The sequence below is a fragment of the Mucor mucedo genome, assembly GCF_025094135.1.
Source record: "Mucor mucedo strain NRRL 3635 chromosome Unknown EV154scaffold_46, whole genome shotgun sequence".
In the NCBI taxonomy this organism is placed as follows: domain Eukaryota; kingdom Fungi; phylum Mucoromycota; class Mucoromycetes; order Mucorales; family Mucoraceae; genus Mucor; species Mucor mucedo.
The window spans coordinates 209,114-232,080 of NW_026252330.1; the positions used below are offsets into that span (position 1 = coordinate 209,114).

Sequence of the window (22,967 nt, forward strand, 5' to 3'; positions counted from 1 at the left end):
GTAATAAAGGACACATGAGGTCATACGCTTGTTGTTTAAAAGTATGACTTTATAAGGTTGTGATATATGATTCAAAGTGAATGTGCGCCTTGGACAAGTCAGAATGAATATGTGCACTGAAACTCGAACGAACATGGATAGAATATCTTGGTGTGAATAGATTTAGAACGAGGTAGAGAGTATGAATGAAAGAAGAGTTGGTTGGCTAACGATGGATAAGTCTGTGGGAAGACTGACTGTACATGATTGGTGTGTTTTGCGACAAGGATCACCACCAGCAACCACAACAAGGGCAGCATCAGAGACAACAACAGCAACATCTTCAAAGGAAGATTCTGGGTTTGTAGCAGCAGCTACCGGAATGCTAGCTGACGTTGAAACAAAAACAGAAGGACGAGCGCAAGCACAAGCACAAGCAGCAGCACAAGCAGCAGCAACAACAGCATCAACAGCCACAACGGCAACAGAAGAAATATCCACAACAGTGGCTAGACCACCCACAGCAAGACCATCTGCATTGGTTGAGGAGGTGCAGGACGCTGCGGAGGCAGCAACAAGAGCAGCAGCAGCAGACAGAGTAACCATTGCAGGAGAATTGGAAGATTTGGAATTTTCTGAACTTCGTAGCAAAGTGATGTTGCGTTTGGAAGAAAAAACAATAGCCGTGAGTATACGGATACATTGGAAGATAGAGCCAACGAACTCAATTTGGTTGTGCGTAGAAGTGGTACTGGTGCGGCATTAGATGAATTGAGGTAGTCAAGAAACTTGGAAGCATTTACGGCTCAATTATGCCAAGTAGCTGCAACTATCAATTTCATGAATGAAACAGGCCAAGTGATGAAGAATATTTTGAGCCTGTATCAATATATGACATTTGTGGAATATATCTTGCATCGATTCTATTCTGCACATGATGCGCAGGAGGAAATGGTGGCGAATGGTGCTTCGGCTGCAAAATTTTATGAGAATAAAATTAGAGGTGAACGCGTCATGCGCCTTTACGGCATGCTTGGAATGAAAGGAGTGTTAGCCGTAAAAATTATCACGATGGGAACTTATAGATTGGATGAACGAAGTTTACGTGAAAACGCACTAGCACGCAACAGCCATTCGACGTAGCTCTAAACTGTCCGCCGCGCATTTTTTGTATGTTTCCTAGGTGGATTACTCGATGAGTTTTAGTGATAAAAACAAAATAAAATTACAGATAGATAGGGAAGAAGCAAAACTATTTTTACAAACGTTTAGCAACACCGGACAAATGTAGGAACGATACTTGCAAGAACATTATTCCAAGTAAAACAACAAGGTCTTTTTAATGGTTTTACTCTTTTTTCAAAGAACGGTGATCCCATTGACTTATTTATATTTTAGTACCATACACCACGCGCTCTACACTATTCTTCCCTCTGAAGGCCTAGCCTTGACAGACATAGCACCCTGAATGAAAGTCGGAACTACATAAAGTTATATTGAATGCCTTCGTGGTTTGCTAATGGTATATTTGTAGCAAAAAGTTGTTTATTCCGTTTTATAATTTTTATGGGTCTTAAATTAGAGGAATAGAGTCTAATGTTAGACTCATGTTTTAGATATACGGTTACCAACATGTAAGAATCCGGTTCGAAAGATAATCGACACTAATCTTTGAGAGCATCGACGGTTTTTTTTATATAAGATTATTGGAATTAATAAACAAGTTTTAGTTGTTGAGCGTTAAATTAGCCGCATGGTATACATTGGGGCGAAGGATGAGATTGTATCTCCCACTATTAGGAGCGTAATTATCTGCTTGATACCGGAATATTCGAGTGGATGACCCTATTTTGAGGATATTTATAAAATTGCGTAAAATAGTCCGCTTTTTTTTATATCTCATTAATATACAATCATCGAATGTCAAGAGCGGAAAGGCGGACAGGACAGACAGAAGAATAATTGCTTCCACAAACTGAGTTGTTCACCGAATGAAATTTGTCATTTTTACCCGAAAATAACCAAAAGTCGCACAAAAATGATAAAATCAGTTTTGACGAGATAACTATAAAGTTAATGGAATAAATTACACAGTATCAAGTCATGCAGTGTACAAAATATACTATAATTAGGAGTTACTTGAAATTAAATCGTTACTTCCATATTTTTTTGGATGGAAAATGGGGAAGACGTTCTTAAATACTAGCGAGTACGGAGTAAGTTATTAAACATTTCACCAATCGGTATGGTAGGTAATTTTATACCAAGAACCAGTACTAATAAATAATTGGAGTAGTTTCAGCATGATAAAGGAAATCTCTCCACTGCATATCGGGCAAACAGCAACCGAATAGGCACCATATTTACCTTGACAATTTTTTAAATACATACAAACCCGACCATGTAACCTAAAAATATTTTCTCCGACACTTGTAAAAGACTGACGTAATTTAGACAGTTTTAGGAAAAACTTGTACGCTCATGGACCAAGTATGAGAACAAAATATCAAGTAACCGTTACCGGCCAAAAGATACTTTAGTAAAAGTATAATTCACATAAAGGCAATAAATATTTCTCAGAAGTCAAAAAAAATTTATAAAGGGGTAGGAATAGTTTTAATAAAATGCCAATAGCCTGGACTGTCTAATTAAATTGTTAAAAAAAAGTCTCTACCATAAGGGAGGTAAGACACGACACAGTCAGACATAGAAGCCAAAAAATACTTGGGTCAACTACGCTAAACTTTTGACGGACACAGTAATAAGCCCTGTTGTAACAGTTCTAGCTTTATATAGAGTATTTATCTACCAAACATTACGAACAGAGAACAATTATTGACCAGAAAACGACAGATTTTAGCAAAAAATGTCGACGTTGCAGAATACCTATTAATTATACCATATGCTTGAACAAGCAGTACTTGTAACAGTTTTAGAATTTACTAGCTTATGTTGAAACAATATATGAACACCAAACAGTCATTGTTTTTGAAGTAAGTCTAAAATTGTTATATTAATAATTAAAAATCGCGTACAAATATTTGATTAACGATATGAAGTGATAGCGGAATATCTGTGACGGTGGTAGTACTTGGTAGGGCAGCTTTAATTTAAATGTAGAAATGAATCAGCAAATGACACAAAGTGAGCAATGATTTTACAAAAAACACGAATAGTCAGTAGTTGATGAAATTTTTTAACAAAGCAGCAACTTTTGGCACATTTAAATACTTCTGTCCCTTTCCAAAGACTCTGTCAAATACATACGAGATAGGCAGAACGTAAACTGACTTGTTAATGTACCCAATACGTTATAAAATAAATAAAAAAAAGGACACATGAACAAAAAAAGAGCAATATTTCTCAAAAATTGAAAGAACCTTCTAAGGAGATGGGAAAAAATTTGTTAGGTTTAGAATAATAATGTTTGAGCGTAAAATCAATTAAAAAAGGGTAGAAAGGACAAGAGTCTGTTTGTATGTCAACTAGTATTTATAAATAGCTAAAATGTAGCGATTTATTACGAATTTATTTCTAAGTAAATTGAAGTCACGTACAATATTAGCCGTAATAAGTAATCATCAAAAGGACAAGGCGATTATTTATACGCAAAACATCTACTTAGAGTGTATTTATGGAATGACCACGCGTAAGAAAGTAATAACTCCCAAAGCATGAATAACAACATGACTCTTTTTAACAATTTCCGTGCATATTTTAACCAAACACAAAAATCTTCGGATCAGCTTACAATAGTTGCAGTAACGATGGACAGGAAACATAAAATATCTGACAGTTTATTTGAAGAATGTCTTAGTGGGTTGATAATGACAAAATTTTTTTTGCAGTGTCTCGCCCCTGTTTGTACCAAGTAAAAGAAGGATTGATCGATGACTGAAAAAAAAGTACCGACATGTCAAAAAAAATCAAACAACAGGTACGTAATGAGCGTTTGCACAAAACTCAGAATCGAAGGCAGATTGAAGTAGTTTAAGATTTCATTAAACACTACGTTTACCGCGAGCAGAATCTGTAGATAATGAATTGAATCCGTATTGAACTAAATGCCTCCATGAATAAGTAGAAAATAAAAATATCACAAAATATTGTTTTAGCACATTTTTATATGACCACAACAACAGTAGTAATTAAAACAACATGTTATACACTTCTTGCAAGAGTGTGAAGACGGGAAACTAAAGTGTGGTATCAATCAGAAAGAGATTGCCAGAAGGAAAATATTTTATGGAAAGACAGAAAAGTCTTTCTTAAAAGTTGAAAAGAACTTAAAAAGCTTATGAAAACATCGTAATAATCTAACTACGCCAAAAAACGTCACCCCAAGCTGTTTAAGCAACTAAAAAAAGTCCATCAAAAAAATAATCAAGTAAAGGACAAAATAATCAAGTAAAAACTATAAGGTCGTATATTCTCGTGCGAAATATAAGAAAAGATATGTGACCACAGAATTAAAGATCTGTTTAATCCTTCTAGCACATGATGGGGCAATTTCCTAGAAAATATAGTAAGGATTAAACAACATTAAAAAAAGTGCCAAACGTACGAAGCCAATATAACAATTAGTGGAAGATACATATTCTATCAAAGGATCTTGTGCATCAACGGGTTTTGAAATAATTTCAGTGTACGCCAGAGAAGCATTATACTAAGTACAACGAGTTTACAGTCATCATACAATGGTCATAAATTCTATATGGAGTAATTACTGAGACCGAGATAAGATTTTCATCGGACGTATAAATGAAATGAGACATGCCGAAGAACGTCTGGTATTTCCAAGCGTCTTTTTATGTGGGATTTATTGTTATTCCTTCAATATTCTCAAAGAATAGACAGAATGATTAAAGAGACGAAAATGAACTAAAATTAGTTTGTTACGACCACATCTGGAAAAGAAGGAGAAGCCAAATGGATTTAGATTACTATGGAGAGTATATAAACAACACGCAATGTAAGAAAAAAACCAATTGACGCATTGTGGGACTAAAAACTTTATTGAAAGCAAGAAAAAAAAGATGATATCATAAAATAATAGTTTCTTAGTGACGTTTATATGATGGGACCTTGATAAACCGCTCTCCCATGACATGCTATTAATCATCATAACTGTTAAGAACCAACCGTCTAAACATGGCGCACTAGTAGAAAGAAAGGCAAACAAAAATAAATGTTTTACATAAATATATACAAAAAAAAAAAATATTAAAAGTCTGAATGAATTTATAACGTCATGGCAGCAGTGCAAATATATTCATAATTGTCTGCAATACGTGAACAAAAGGCCAGATAGGTCTTGTTATCAAGCAATTCCTAAAAAAATGATACATTCATAAACTTTTATCAAGTCTAAAAGTATCTAGGGTACCCCACAAGTTATGGTATATCCTTAGTTATAAGTCCGGAATTAGATCCGGTTACACAACCAATATATCATTTAAAGCCCGACATCTGGCGGTTACGATAAAAGTTATTTAAAGTCCGCACCTAACATATTGCGTTCGCAATCTATGTTTCAAAACAGGGTATACTTTTGACTTAAATCCAAATTTTATTCTTTAAAAAAAGTTTAAGTATAAAAAATTTCTTTGTCGTCGACAAATGTCGGATACACCTTTTTGTTTCAATTAGTCGAATTTGAACGATTGGGTCTAAATATTTTTAAAGTTTATTATGTATGTATGAAAAATGATCTAATTATTGAGTTGGAAAAAAAAGAATAACGGCAAGTATAAAAATTATAGCAAGCATTAGACAAAAAAAATGGGATTAAATTTGATAGAATTACTGATCTAATGATCTATCTACGATTGACACGACTGTTTCGACCACGCGTACGAGCTGTAGTATTTAAGCTACGAGGACGGCCTCTTCCACGACCATTACCACGAGTACCACTGCGGCGAACAATGGGATTTGGTACAGGTGAATTTGAAGGTGAACGCAAAATAGGTTCATCAACTACAGCTGTTTCATCTGCTGAAAGAGATGGTGAGCGTAATCCATGCAATAATTCTGGGCTCAGTGAACCATCAACAATGTTGGGTGACGACATATTATGGACCACAACTGGGGATGGTGATCTCCAATTAGAATTACCAAATGATTGTTCATGTACTTCTTCGTTTATTCCATCATAATCGTCATCACTATCCATCAACGAATCTTCATCGGAGCTCACGTCGTTTTGCACCAAGTCGACTTCACCAAGGAGAGCGCGTCCACGATTTACTCTTGCCAAATGGTTCGCTTCCTCCACCTGGATATTTCTAGCACGTCTATTGAATCTAGCCAAGTAACGAGCTTCACGAATAGCTGCTCTTGTGCGCATCAACTCTTGCACCTCAGGTGGGTTTCCATCTGTACCACGAGTGAAAATGGACGGCTCATGGACCTCGCCTTCTAATTCACTGGACGGTATGGTAAGATTCATTGCTATCTCGCGCAAGCACCGCTCCAAACCAGCCATGACATCGGTCTTGTTTTTTTGACGCCAGAGAAATTCCATTAGTTTTGCAGGCAAGTCCGTGGGATTGTAGTAATGGCTTTGAATTTTGGCCTTCAGGTCCTTCCAACAGCCTTCAATCAAATTCGTATTGATACGCTCTCGAACATTGTTTCCTAGGACTTGATCATATGTCGCGTGACCAATCGAGTGATTTACAACTTGATGCTGACTGAAAAAATAGTCACCGGTAGCATATTGTTCTTCGTTAACATAAGTATCGTTTTGGTAGGCATTTTGACTATCTTGAGGATGCAAGCTACTATAGGCGGCCCAACCATCGGAACGAATCACCGAGCCACGACGACAATACTTATACAAAATAGGCAGTAAGGTGTACTGCGTTCTATTGGGCACCGTGAAAAATAGGCATCGACCTCTTTTGTACTTATTAGGCTCGGAAGTGGAAATAGCTTCGGCAATACCAAAAACCCAGCAGCCATCGACGCGTCTACCTCGATTATACTTGCGTTTACCAAACTTGCTTTCATCAATTTGAAGATGATGACAGCCAGGGGAATCACCAAGAAGAACAGTAGGTTGACCGCTCTCGTCTTCTTGTAAGACATGTCTGCGGTAATCACTTGACATCAGGACAGCACAGTCTCTTGAAATACTTGTGAGCGCACCCTGCGAAATTGCTCGAGCAGAAAGAATATCGACGTGCACTGGAACACGGAAGTAATCACGAATAACACCTAATTGTATATGTAACTCCACTTTTCTGCAGTAGAAGTAGGATCCCTTGGCGCATGTTCTCTTGTAGTAATCGTGGACGACTGAACGGGGACAGTAGAAGTATATTTGGTCCTTGGCGTCAGTACGAATGAAAGGAATCATATCCTTGTCGCATAACGGATAATATTCGCACCTCATTTCAGAGTTAAACGCACCAATCTGTCTTAAATACCTAAATAGTTTGGTAAAGCTATTAGTTGATTTATTTAATAAAGCATTTTCTATAAAGTACTTACTGCATGGCATTCTCGTTATTCGACTCTTCTACTACTTGCAAATTTCTATCGCCTGCAGTTGGAACTCTGGAACGATAGGCTCTTCTAGTAACACGCGAAGGCATTTCAGCATCATCAACATTGTTGGAACGAGTATTTCTTGTGGTACGTGGCATATTTATTGTTCGAAAGAGCAACGAATAATACTTTGCTGTTTGTAAAACGTTTTTGCATGCGTGTTGTTGAGATCAAACATGTATGTCGAAGAATTGTTGTCAATTGTTTAAAATGAAGAGAAATGTCGTAAATTTAAGCGTCGTATAGGTTCTGCAAAGAGGAATATAGTTGGAGAAGATGGAGCGAAAGCGATTTAGTAACTTATTTTAAATGTTGATCTCAAAATTCAACATTATTATAAAAAACACTTACATGAAACAAAAGAGAAAGTTTTTATTTCAGGGCCCCTGTGCCTTTTTAAAATCGAAAGAACAGTCACAGATATTTATGTTTGTCTATTTTCCGTTCCTTGACAGATACAAAGAATTTTGTTACATGTAGTCCGTACCATTTTTCTGTCTCTATCTACCCGAGCGGGTAACGAATCTCTTCCCAGTTTAAAAGTCCGCCAGTTTTGGTCAGTTCTGAATTTTCACAAAACAGCCTGTGCTGAACTGGATGGAAGCGGATCGTATAAGAACTGTCTTAAAACGCCGACAAAACTTAGTAAAAGGATCATTCATGCTTATAGATTTACTACCAGTTACGATGTCGTGGACATACTATATCGAAATGCCCGGTAATCTAACTTTAAAACAGATGTAGAACAATTCGATCAATAGAATTGGTAAGGCGTACATTTCAAACTTTCAATAAGTGTTTACTTTATATCAATTAATTCAATTTGGTAAGCAAAAACCAGGACCTTTTTTTTTGCTAAAGAACATGCGAGATAGATACAAAATTTAATAATCCAAGTTTTCCAATGTCTGTGGACATGACTATTTAATCAGGTAAATAAATACAACTGGTTTAGTATGTCCTTAAAGAAACATTTTTTTGTTTCACTGCTTCGTGCCTAAAACTATAAGAAATTATGACTGATTGAAATACGCTGCCAAAGTAACGTATTTAGAATTAAAATACGTTCCGGATTATGTATGTTTTAATACTGACTTGTATGTGATAATATCCAGGGAATGTCATAATCATACGAAAAACTCCACCGTACTCTTATTCTCATGAAACAATTACGATTCTACAATTATATCCGACCATATTATCAGTCTGAGCGTTTTCTAGACTACTTCTTAATCTACAGAAATACATTACAAAAATCAGTATTGAATCAACCGCCACACAGAATATGCGATGGCAATGAATTATGTTCTATGGTAGGATATTCTAACAGCTTTTTGAACACATACTACACAATTAATAAAGTAAACTGTTTAATGCCATCATCAGAATAGAAGAATAATAAAGTTAATCGCGTTTTCGCTACGTAGTTCCGTTAAAACTTGGCAATTTTCGCACAGAAAATCTACACATTTTCCTCACTTCCAGACAGACGTTTATTATGTATCAATCGTACGAACGATAATAAAACGATACGGATGATTCTATTAGTTTTACTTCCTGATTTCTTAGACTGCTCTTTCCAATGTTTTGTAGCCAATAAAAAGTTGAATGTCGTTGTTAGAGTATCATTGTATGCTGACTTGTATAATAGCATATCAAACTAAATATTCAATTGAGCCTGCCGATGTTATTCTTCTTTATTAAACCCCGTAGGCTCTTTCATACCACTGCTACATGAATCACGGATTGCATCTTATGCTTATGACGATACATTATTTCTTTATTATAGTTGTCAGTACTTTAATGTCTATCCTTTATGCCAGTCAAGTTATATACTGCCACTACGAGCGGCTGTCAATTGCTATATCGTAATATTTGTTTTACGACTGCCCTTTGTTATTGTATGGTCAATATCTCAGATATACTGTAACATTTAAATTATAACTTAATCACTGAAAGAACGTTTAATGCCATATTACTTTGAAAATTGCCACTACAATTTCCTCGCCTATCTCATATTTAAGAATGATTGCTTTTAGAAATGGCACGACCTATGTATGAATTCGTAATTACGGGCCAACTGATCACATGAATGTACGTGAATTCTGTTCTACTCTTTTTAATATGGAAAAATAACGACATCTGAATCATTAATTGATAGTATATTGGAGTCAACTACGTTCTATTGATAGCAATGAATTTCATTTACTGAAGCTATTAGTTCGGAATTTTGACATTGTTTTTGTCCCGCGTATAACGTTTCCTTAGCTTTTTGATATCTAAAATAGATACATATCGTTACCTGCGTTTTTAAGCGTGTTCGCCCTTTTTTTTAATTCCTTTCTTTTTTGGATACATATCGCTACGTGGGTTCTTAAATGTTTTCATCATTTTTGGGTACTTTTGTTTTTTTTATTTCTTATCAAACAACAAACCAGTTGTTATCTAGTCCATTTTAACTACATTCGCTTTGGTATGTTCAGGTATTAGTAGTTCAAATTTTACTTTTTGTTTGGTTATAAATAAAAGTCTTGTTAATCGGTTTAACAGGAACACAATTAACGACATCGGTAGTGTCTCCTCTAATTAAAAATCATGTTACATAATTTTTAAATTGTAATGCAAAATTTTAGAAAATGCTTCTACGCTTTGCAGATTGAAAACGCACAGAAAACAGTCGTCCTGTATTTAATCTAAATAATATAGTGTAATGATATCATTGGTAGTCAATCATCGACATCTTTAGTGTCCAGAAACGGTGAGTTGCTTCGATCAATAAGAAGTTAAATTATTCGAGACTAAAAATAGATATCTTTTAATTAATTGAAGAGAATTGAAATATATTTTATTTCGGAAGATCTGATCGGAGAGTCGCTTAGAAGTAAACATTAATATATCGATCAGGTAATGGATGATATTTCAAGGTTTGCTTGTTGTTAATTAGTATATATGCAATAGGCTGGATATAAAGTGTCTATATATTAAGCAGTGGTAGAATATAAAAGTAAAATTGCTAATACTATGTGCATACCTGAGAAGCCTCACTTTAATTATTGATATCAATGCCAGTGTTAAGTATATTTAGAACTACCTCTATGGTTTCTCTTCTAGGGTTACAATAACATCCTGCAATTCAAAACTATTATCTTGTTTCCTTCCTTAACAAAGTTTTAATTGTTTGTAATTTATGATTCGACTCTTGATATTTTTTTTGGCATATATTGAAAAATAATATAATCGCGAAGGCTTTAACAAAAACCGGAATGGTTTTGAGACATTACAATCATATTTTATATATTTCAGGTATGAACAGTTTGAAGAAGAAAGAACTTTATATTAAGTTAGCTAAAATAGAAATAAGAAATCTTGTTTTAACTGATGTCGTACCTTTTTCGGTCTCTTAATAATAATTATATATGAATAGTATAATTTATATTTGTAATAAAATCAACTTTTGATCTCCTAATTAAATACTTTGTATCTTGGATTAATTACTATAAGTATTGTCGTACTTATAATTCATATCACCTCTGCCCACCTATAAAATAGAATCAATAATTAAATCAAATAATGTCATCGGTATCTACTCTACATTTATTTATATACTAAAATATTATAACAACTATCAGGACAGTGTTACAGCACTGAACTCTTCCAAATCCTAACACAAGCAAAACAAAAAAAATAAAAAAAAAAAATCTACAATCGCGCTGGGAATTGAACCTAGGACAGCTATAAGTAGAGCACAGACATCTACCACTAAACCAAAACATACATCTAATGGAATTATTGTTTGGATTATTAAGTACCAATTAAAAAATAAAAAAATAACTTTTTAATCGCCGATTAATTTGAAATTTAGACATTGCGTTAACGGTAATATTGCACACCGACTTTTTTTTGTTCTGTGTTTCTAACTCCATTTTTCATGAAGTTATGCCATGTTGAAGATTAGTATAAGGATTTCCAGGACCGACAATTGAATTTCCGAAAAACCAAAATCATAAACGGGTGTGCAGTATTAGCGTCTATCGGATCTATAATTTTGGTGTAACCGGATCTAATTCCGGACTTATAACTAAGGATATACCATAACTTGTGGTGGAGTCAGTATCTACAGGTCACAATTAAGGAGAACTGTAATGCTACATATCATACGTAGTTATGGATTTTAGAGAAAAACCCATATAAGTTATTTGGAATGAAAATGGACAAGGACCAAAAAAAAAAAAAAACCAGCAGAATATTGAGAGCAACATAAAATCTAAAAGCGTCAAGAGGCAAATACGATAAGGTACCCAGGTCGATTAAGGTGACAAGAGACCCTTGTATTCAAGAAAAAGGTAATTACCAAGACGACAGACAATTCAATTTACCAAGTAACTAAGACAACAAGATATCTAAGGCGACGAGATATCTTGGGCAACCATATCAGGAAGACAATATGATATCTATGACAGCAAGACATACGGGATAACAGTATGTCCAAGACGTCAATGTTACTAAGGTAACGAAATAACCAAGGCAATAATGTGTCTAAGGCAACGAAATCGCTCAGACAACATGATATCCACGACAACGAGAAATATAAGACAACCAGATAAATTAGACAGCCAGATATCCAAGGCAACGACAAATCTAAGCGGATAATGTATCTAAGATACAAGATAACTAAAACAACAGGGTATCCAAGTGAGCAAGTAACGAAGACAACTATATGACTACGACAGCAAGACACCGACATATGTACGACAACAAGGTGACGAAGACAACCAAGTATGCAAGACAACCAAGTATGCAAGACAACCAGGTATGCAAGACAACCAAGTCCGTAGAGCAACAAGATAGTTAATACAACATGATATCAAAGATAACAAGTATTGACGAAAGGAATGCGAGTAAGACAACCAGATATGTAAGACAACAAAATTACAAGGATTCCAAGGTTTCTATGACAACACGTAACAAAGCAACCAAGGCAGTAGGAAAACAAGATATCTATAACAACAATATAACTAAGGAAACAGCATATCTATGACAACAAGATAACTAAGAAAACAGCATATCTATGACAACAAGATACCTATGGCAACAAGTAAGCTAGGACAACAGGAGATCTATGACAACTCCATATCTATGACAACAACAAAAAAAACTATGACTACCAGAAAACTATAACTACGAAAGATCTATGACTACCAGATAACTATTCCTAAGAAATAACTATAACAAATAGATAACTATAACAACTTGATACATATCACAACTAGATAACTATGACTAATGATATCAATATGACAACACAGATCACTATGAATACAAAGATAACCATGACTACCAGATATCTATAACAACCACATAACTATGTCAACGAGTTAACTATGATGAATACATAACTATGTCAACTAGAATTCTATACCAACAAAAAGACTAACTACGACAAATACAACACTATGAAGATCAGTTATCACCATGACTATGATTAAGCACAATGACTAAGATTGATCACTATGAATATGATTGATCACCATGACTAAGATTAAGCACAATGACTAAGATTGATCACTATGAATATGATTGATCACCATGACTATAATTAATCACTATGACTATGATCAAACACCATGACTAAGAAAGATCACTATGACTAAGATTGAGAGCAATGAATATTAATGAACACTATGACAATTAAAGTTTAATAAGAACACAAAACAACTACCCAGCCAACAAGTTGCCCTCGACAACCCAGTTGCCTTCGACAAAGATGTTGCCCTCGACAACGATGTTGCCCTCGACAACGATGTTGCCCTCGACAACGATGTTGCCCTCGACAACGCTGTTGCCCACGACAACGCGGTTGCCTACGACAAAGCTGTTGCCTGACTACAGTACCCCAGGAATGAACCCCTCAGTATGAAATTTGTAACAATTTGTAACAATTTGTAACAATTTGTAACAATTTGTAACATTTGCAAAAAAGTGACTAGAAACAGCGGATTTTCAATATTATGACGTAACTTGACATGGAGAACAATATTAAGCCCGCACTTTCTCTTCTAAACTCCGATCCCGACGAGATATACCCAGTGTAACAATTTGTAACATTTGCAAAAAAGTGACTAGAAACAGCGGATTTTCAATATTATGATGCAACTGGACATGGAGAAAAATATTAAGCCCGCACTTTTTGTTCTAAACTCCGATCTCGACGAGATATACACAGTGTTACAAATTGTTACAAATGCAAAAATGTTACTAGAAACACCGGATTTTCAATATTATGACGTAACTTGACATGGAGAACAATATTAAGCCCGCACTTTTTGTTCTAAACTCCGATCTCGACGAGATATACACAGTGTTACAAATTGTTACAAATGCAAAAATGTTACTAGAAACACCGGATTTTCAATATTATGACGTAACTTGACATGGAGAACAATATTAAGCCCGCACTTTCTCTTCTAAACTCCGATCCCGACGAGATATACCCAGTGTAACAATTTGTAACATTTGCAAAAAAGTGACTAGAAACAGCGGATTTTCAATATTATGATGCAACTGGACATGGAGAAAAATATTAAGCCCGCACTTTTTGTTCTAAACTCCGATCTCGACGAGATATACACAGTGTTACAAATTGTTACAAATGCAAAAATGTTACTAGAAACACCGGATTTTCAATATTATGACGTAACTTGACATGGAGAACAATATTAAGCCCGCACTTTTTGTTCTAAACTCCGATCTCGACGAGATATACACAGTGTTACAAATTGTTACATTTGCAAAAAAGTGACTAGAAACACCGGATTTTCAATATTATGACGTAACTGGACATGGAGAAAAATATTAAGCCCGCACTTTCTCTTCTAAACTCCGATCCCGACGAGATATACACAGTGTTACAAATTGTTACAAATGCAAAAATGTCACTAGAAACAGCGGATTTTCAATATTATGATGCAACTGGACATGGAGAAAAATATTAAGCCCGCACTTTTTGTTCTAAACTCCGATCTCGACGAGATATACACAGTGTTACAAATTGTTACAAATGCAAAAATGTCACTAGAAACACCGGATTTTCAATATTATGACGTAACTTGACATGGAGAACAATATTAAGCCCGCACTTTTTGTTCTAAACTCCGATCTCGACGAGATATACACAGTGTTACAAATTGTTACATTTGCAAAAAAGTGACTAGAAACACCGGATTTTCAATATTATGACGTAACTGGACATGGAGAAAAATATTAAGCCCGCACTTTCTCTTCTAAACTCCGATCCCGACGAGATATACACAGTGTTACAAATTGTTACAAATGCAAAAATGTCACTAGAAACACCGGATTTTCAATATTATGACGTAACTTGACATGGAGAACAATATTAAGCCCGCACTTTTTGTTCTAAACTCCGATCTCGACGAGATATACACAGTGTTACAAATTGTTATATTTGCAAAAAAGTGACTAGAAACACCGGATTTTCAATATTATGACGTAACTTGACATGGAGAACAATATTAAGCCCGCACTTTTTGTTCTAAACTCCGATCTCGACGAGATATACACAGTGTTACAAATTGTTACAAATGCAAAAATGTTACTAGAAACACCGGATTTTCAATATTATGACGTAACTTGACATGGAGAACAATATTAAGCCCGCACTTTTTGTTCTAAACTCCGATCTCGACGAGATATACACAGTGTTACAAATTGTTATATTTGCAAAAAAGTGACTAGAAACACCGGATTTTCAATATTATGACGTAACTTGACATGGAGAACAATATTAAGCCCGCACTTTTTGTTCTAAACTCCGATCCCGACGAGATATACACAATGTTACAAATTGTTACAAATCCAAAAATAGCCACACTCAAGCCGCTTTTTCAATAATATGACGTAAATTTATACGCTGAATAACATTAGACTGTAACATATTGCTCTATAATCAAATCCCGTCGAGATACTGACCAATTAAGCCAAAGTTACAAATTGTTACAAATTGTTACAAATATAAAAATGTCCATACTCAAGCCGCTTTCTTACAGGGTATGACGTAAAGTTATACGCTGAACAATATTAGAATGAGACATTTTTCTCTTAAATCAAATGCCGACCATATACCGATCAATCTATGCTAAAGTTACAAATTGTTACAAATTGTTACAAATATAAAAATGTCCATACTCAAGCCGGTCTTTCACATAGTATGACGTAAAGTTATATGCTGAACAACATTAGACTCAGACATTTTCCCCCAAAACCAAATCCCGACCAGATACCGATCAATCTATGCTAAAGTTACAAATTGTTACAAATTGTTACAAATATAAAAACGTCCATACTCAAGCCGGTCTTTTACATAGTATGACGTAAAGTTATATGCTGAACAACATTAGACTCAGACATTTTCCCCAAAAACCAAATCCCGACCATATACCGATCAATCTATGCTAAAGTTACAAATTGTTACAAATTGTTACAAATATAAAAACGTCCATACTCAAGCCGGTCTTTTACATAGTATGACGTAAAGTTATATGCTGAACAACATTAGACTCAGACATTTTCCCCAAAAATCAAATCCCGACCATATACCGATCAATCTATGCTAAAGTTACAAATTGTTACAAATTGTTACAAATATAAAAATGTCCATACTCAAGCCGGTCTTTCACATAGTATGACGTAAAGTTATATGCTGAACAACATTAGACTCAGACATTTTCCCCCAAAACCAAATCCCGACCAGATACCGATCAATCTATGCTAAAGTTACAAATTGTTACAAATTGTTACAAATATAAAAACGTCCATACTCAAGCCGGTGTTTTACATAGTATGACGTAAAGTTATATGCTGAACAACATTAGACTCAGACATTTTCCCCAAAAATCAAATCCCGACCATATACCGATCAATCTATGCTAAAGTTACAAATTGTTACAAATTGTTACAAATATAAAAATGTCCATACTCAAGCCGGTCTTTTACATAGTATGACGTAAAGTTATATGCTGAACAACATTAGACCCAGACATTTTTCCCAAAAATCAAATCCCGACCATATACCGATCAATCTATGCTAAAGTTACAAATTGTTACAAATTGTTACAAATATAAAAATGTCCATACTCAAGCCGGTCATTCACATAGTATGACGTAAAGTTATATGCTGAACAACATTAGACTCAGACATTTTCCCCCAAAACCAAATCCCGACCAGATACCGATCAATCTATGCTAAAGTTACAAATTGTTACAAATTGTTACAAATCCAAAAACGTCCATACTCAAGCCGGTCTTTTACATAGTATGACGTAAAGTTATATGCTGAACAACATTAGACTCAGACATTTTCCCCCAAAACCAAATCCCGACCAGATACCGATCAATCTATGCTAAAGTTACATATTAATACAAATTGTTACAAATACAAAAAGGTGCATACTCAAGCCGCTTTCTTACAGGGTATGACGTAAAGTTATACGCTGAACAATATTAGAATGAGACATTTTTCCCTTAAATCAAATGCCGACCAGATACCGATCAATCAATGCTAAAGTTACAAATTGTTACAAATTGTTACAAATATAAAAACGTCCATACTCAAGCCGGTCTTTTACATAGTATGACGTAAAGTTATATGCTGAACAACATTAGACTCAGACATTTTCCCCCAAAACCAAATCCCGACCAGATACCGATCAATCTATGCTAAAGTTACAAATTGTTACAAATTGTTACAAATATAAAAATGTCCATACTCAAGCCGGTCTTTTACATAGTATGACGTAAAGTTATATGCTGAACAACATTAGACTCAGACATTTTCCCCAAAAATCAAATCCCGACCATATACCGATCAATCTATGCTAAAGTTACAGATTGTTACAAATTGTTACAAATATAAAAACGTCCATACTCAAGCCGGTCTTTTACATAGTATGACGTAAAGTTATATGCTGAACAACATTAGACTCAGACATTTTCCCCAAAAATCAAATCCCGACCATATACCGATCAATCTATGCTAAAGTTACAGATTGTTACAAATTGTTACAAATATAAAAACGTCCATACTCAAGCCGGTGTTTTATATAGTATGACGTAAAGTTATATGCTGAACAACATTAGACTCAGACATTTTCCCCAAAAATCAAATCCCGACCATATACCGATCAATCTATGCTAAAGTTACAAATTGTTACAAATTGTTACAAATATAAAAATGTCCATACTCAAGCCGGTCTTTTACATAGTATGACGTAAAGTTATATGCTGAACAACATTAGACTCAGACATTTTTCCCAAAAATCAAATCCCGACCATATACCGATCAATCTATGCTAAAGTTACAAATTGTTACAAATTGTTACAAATATAAAAATGTCCATACTCAAGCCGGTCTTTTACATAGTATGACGTAAAGTTATATGCTGAACAACATTAGACTCAGACATTTTCCCCCAAAACCAAATCCCGACCAGATACCGATCAATCTATGCTAAAGTTACATATTAATACAAATTGTTACAAATACAAAAAGGTGCATACTCAAGCCGCTTTCTTACAGGGTATGACGTAAAGTTATACGCTGAACAATATTAGAATGAGACATTTTTCCCTTAAATCAAATGCCGACCAGATACCGATCAATCAATGCTAAAGTTACAAATTGTTATAAATCCAAAGTTGTCCATACTCAAGTTGTATTTCTACGAAGAATGATTTAAACTGTTCGATTTACAACATGGAACAGGTAGATGTTAATATGGAATCAGATCCACACCAGTTACTCATTAATCTTTCGCGTATGTACAATGTAACAAAGTGCTTTCAAGCAAAAAACATTTATCAGCCGCCCTTTTTTAAAACTTGGAACAACAAATTAGGTATACCATATGACATTGGGGCTGATTTTAATCAGATTGCTCTTCTCATTCTCCAGTATTTTTTTTCTTTTCAATATTTTTTTCCCATAAATTCATTATCATCTTTGCAAAAATGTCTACTTTTGAAGATCCAGTCAATGAGTTTGCAACTGTTTATGAAGTATCGATGACGCTCATGAACATGAATGTAGCCGCAATTCAATGGCATATGGAACCACGTCAGTTGATGATCAACTTACTTTACGAATTTTCTTTTTTATTTTTATTTAGTTTTTGATGTATCTTCCTTCTTTAATGCCTTACCTTTTCTATTAACTGGGACACGCTCCACTCGAGCTCTTCCAAACAACAAGGGACATTTTCCAACTATCACTACTCGATAATCACGCAACCTTTTCTCGCTGACGATGACAACCCACTTAGCAGTTTTGGAACAGCTTCGAAAGACTTGTCAACGACGTTAGTCAGCATCCAGCATTTGATCTGTTAGTCCGCAACAGCATCCCCGCATATATTAAGATTTTAAAAACTATATGGGGCTTAGGCAACTGTCATATTGGGTACAGAACTAGTAACATGGCTTTTGGTGTATCGCATCGTAGTTATATCAACTTTTTCCGACAATGTTTTGGTTGCAATCGAAGGTGTATATGGAGATCTTATCAACTGACCAATTTCACAGAAAGGGGTTTGCGGTAATTCAAACATGTTTTAAATAGCCTGATGGTCAAGAAAAAGGGTTATCCATCGTTTGCCCAAAGCAATAGGAGCACTCGATGGAAAAATGCTGCTATTGAGTGTCATAGAGATCATGCAGAACATTGGCGTGATAGAAAGTGTAACGTTGCGATGAAACTAACAGCAAACAGTGACAACAAATGCCGTTTGACGTACATCCGTGTCGGTGATTCTGGTAATAGTAAAATATCGATAACAAGTTTTTTGCTGCACTGATATGTATTTATCGGTCGTACTCACGATGCCGGTGCTTTTAAATACACCGAAGTGTACACCTAATTCTTACGACAACCAGCAACATTTATCTTTTTGGATGGTTACATTCTTCCAGGTTATATATATACTAAATATAAAGCTAACATATAGTTTACATATACACCTTCTTTAGATTCAGCATATGCTCTCTGTCGTAATGTAATTGTTCGGTATCCTCTGAGTGAAGTATCAAGCAACTCATCCGAGACCGTTGCCAAACGTACATTTAACAAGGTCCACTCTTCAGCAAGAATAACTGTTGAAATGGCCTTTGGAGTACTCTCAGCTAGATGGAGGTTCATAAAAACACACGTCTACATGAAGAAGATTAAAGATATATGCCAGGATGTTACTACGGCTTGTAACTTACAAAATTTCTGTATCAGCATTGGCCATCTAGATTTTGAAATTGACGACGGAATCGAGATGGATCACGTTGAAGAGGGAAATAGCTTAACAGCTGAAGAATCTGTTCGTACAAGAACAGATGAGTTGAACCAATGGTTTCAACCTAGACAATAAATAGGTATCAAATTCAACTTAAAATATGTATAAAAAATAGAATATCTTTATTGATTGGATCTTTGTTGATGCATACGATTATGCAACTCGTTTAAACTATCACCGAATCGTTCCAAAGCAACTGTAGCTCCGTTTAAAGAAGCAATGATTGCTTCCCCGGTTGGATCTTTTCTTCCTAATGGAGAATTCATATACTCTGTGAACTCCCGAAACGTTCTATCTCGAAGCTCATTCTCTCTATCATCAATACGATTTAGCATAGCTTCAGTATCAGAGTTGACCGAAACCGGTGTTGAACTTACATTTAATCTTGGACGACGAGGTGGTGCAGAATAAGGGTTGGTAGGTGGAGGTGCGGGAGAAGGATTTGCTGGTGGACTTGTGGAATGGCTTACAGGAGGAGTAGTAGTGGAGGCTTGATTGCGAGGGGGTGTTTCCACTCTTCTGCGTGAAGAAGGCGATTACGATTCTTGAGGAGGAGAAGGACGTTCATGTTCAGTAACAGGTATAGACGAAGTTTCAGCTGGAGCTGTAGATGATCTATCATGAACTGCTTAGGTTTCCGTTGCATATTATCATCCAAAATGTCTCGGACCGTTATTGAGACCCAACTAGCTCATTGTCCCTGGTTCACCTGTTCCCTGTGCCCTGTTGTTTGTCTCCTGTAACACATGTCACTGTCGAACATCACTATTACATCATGTTTAACGTCTCTGTTCTTAATAATCTATTTCCCTTATCCCTTGTCCTTTTAAAACCCATTTAATGTCTGTTTACTTTGTACCTCGACCTTTGAAATCCCTTGTAAAACATTAAAAAAATCTGCCCATGTTATCCTCAGAATTTATCCCAGAAATTATCTGTATCTGTGCCCGCTCCCCCAAGGATGTGCCAAACTCAATATGGCTAATATCTGTCTTTGTAAATCGGATCCCCGAACCCTTGTTTAACGGATCTGTCAATCAATATTATAATGATTGTTTTGACTTTGCAGTATATACCATATTTAGTAATTCGGACTGTTTTTTTTTTTTTTTTTGCGCGGCCAAGCGAAGCGCAGGTCGAAGCAACAGACATGTATGAGTATAATAAACACCTACTGAGCTGGGAGAGGCTGTAAGTCCCGACCAACACAGTACACAAAACATTGAATGAAAAAAATTGATTAGCATTGAGTGAGCTGGGAGGGGCTGTAAGTCCCAACCTACACAGTACATAAAACATTGGGTGAAAATAATAATGTTAGCATTGAATGGGCTGGGAGGGGCTATAAGTCCCGACCAACACAGTACATAAAACATTGAGTGAAAAAAATTGATTAGCATTGAGTGAGCTGGGAGGGGCTGTAAGTCCCAACCTACACAGTACATAAAACATTGAGTGAAAAAAATAATGATTAGCATTGAATGAGCTGGGAGGGGCTATAAGTCCCGACCAACACAGTACATAAAATATTGAGTGAAAATAATAATGTTAGCATTGAATGAGCTGGGAGGGGCTATAAGTCCCGACCAGCACAGTACACAAACCATTGAGTGAAAAAATAATGATTAGCATTGAATGAGCTGGGAGGGGCTGTAAGTCCCGAACAACACAGTACATAAAACATTGAGTGAAAAAAATTGATTAGCATTGAGTGAGCTGGGAGGGGCTGTAAGTTCCGACCAAGGCCAAACTCTTTCTTTTGCACCAATTGTCTGATCATACCCGTTTTCACGCAATGTCAACTTTATGTTGCTTTATCACGGGTCCGTAACCCTGCTAATCTCAAAGTAATGTTACTGAAAGGGCAGTCGTTTTCAAGACTCACAGACAACGTTGTATTTACTGAAGTACTAACTCGAACACAAAATTAAACATAAAATATTTATTATCAATAAAATCTATTTTTGTCCCATTTATAAACATTGAGTGGCGTCGGTGGCCCGCTGCAGGCGCGAGATCGCCCCCAGCATGAACGTAGGTTATTTTTACCGTAGCGAAGCGAAGGTCAAAAAATTACCGAAGTGGGCTGGGGTCGCGATCTCGTTAATATAAATAATAGCATGTTTCTTAATTCTTATTTCTGTATTCAAGATCTTATCTATTTTTCCTGTTTCTCTGAATAAACCCTTTTCTAACTACCTTCTTTTATGTACATATATTAATACTAATAAATATATAATCTCTCTTTGTCTTGTCCTCACCTTAATAATTATTCTGTTCTGCTCTTGTCCCGCTCCTGACATGATTCTTGATTTACACCATTAGTATCGTGAACGAACTGTATGGAATGAGATGAGTAAGTGACTGGTGCAAAAATTGTTGGATACTTTTTTATAATATTCTCCAGCTTGCTATAAATAACTTCTGTTTCAAAACCTGCTTCACCAGTTGACTGACGTCTAGGAAATCCCGCTTTGAAGCATCTCATCATACCCTTTCACTTGTTTTTTTTGTTCATCAAACGTGGGACTTCTCATATTCCTACGAAGAGCCTTTTCAATGTGCTCTAATGACATAGCGAATTACTTCTCTCCTTTCTCTTGCTCGGTTTTCGTTGTTTTCAACGGAATTAAAATTGTTATCGTAAATTTCGATTAACAGCAACTCTTCTGCTCTATTCCAACCTGGACCTCTTGTTCTCTCATTGTTAATAGGAGTAGTATATTCGGGGGCGTTGGGAGTGGACGCACTTGGGCTTGAAGGTTGGTTGTAATTGATCGTGCTTAACATTGTTTATAAAGGTAGTAACTCAATTATTTGCAGATTTTTATTATTAAGAAAAAAGAAATGAAAAAAAAAAATTTCAAAATCGCCATGGTCGAACTGTCAACCAGTGGGGTCATTTCGGTATTTTTTGAATGAAGAAATTATTACATCAGACGCGTTTGCAAATCCATTTTGAGAGTTAGTCCAACCTTTGAGGGTGGGTTAATTGTTTAAATGGTTACTATGAATTTTGAACATTTTTTGTCGAGGAATATTAAAAGTTAAGGTTATAATTTCGTTATGGAGGAGAGTATC

The 22,967-nt window shown here is 35.5% G+C and overlaps 2 protein-coding genes across 2 annotated transcripts; both read left to right on the forward strand.

The window, feature by feature from the left end:
• Positions 1-211: 211 nt before the first annotated feature.
• Positions 212-1,122, forward strand: EV154DRAFT_563642 (uncharacterized protein; the record flags this gene model as incomplete). The annotated part of the gene is made up of 2 exons (XM_051605798.1): positions 212-664; positions 760-1,122. The coding sequence occupies 2 exons, from the start codon at positions 212-214 to the stop codon at positions 1,120-1,122; spliced, it is 816 nt and encodes a 271-aa protein (XP_051457565.1).
• An 11,128-nt stretch (positions 1,123-12,250) lies between these two features.
• On the forward strand, positions 12,251-13,416 carry EV154DRAFT_563644 (uncharacterized protein; the record flags this gene model as incomplete). The annotated part of the gene is made up of 3 exons (XM_051605799.1): positions 12,251-12,343; positions 12,404-12,514; positions 13,228-13,416. 3 exons carry the CDS (start codon positions 12,251-12,253, stop codon positions 13,414-13,416), a joined length of 393 nt encoding a protein of 130 aa, XP_051457566.1.
• Between the last annotated feature and the right edge of the window lie 9,551 nt (positions 13,417-22,967).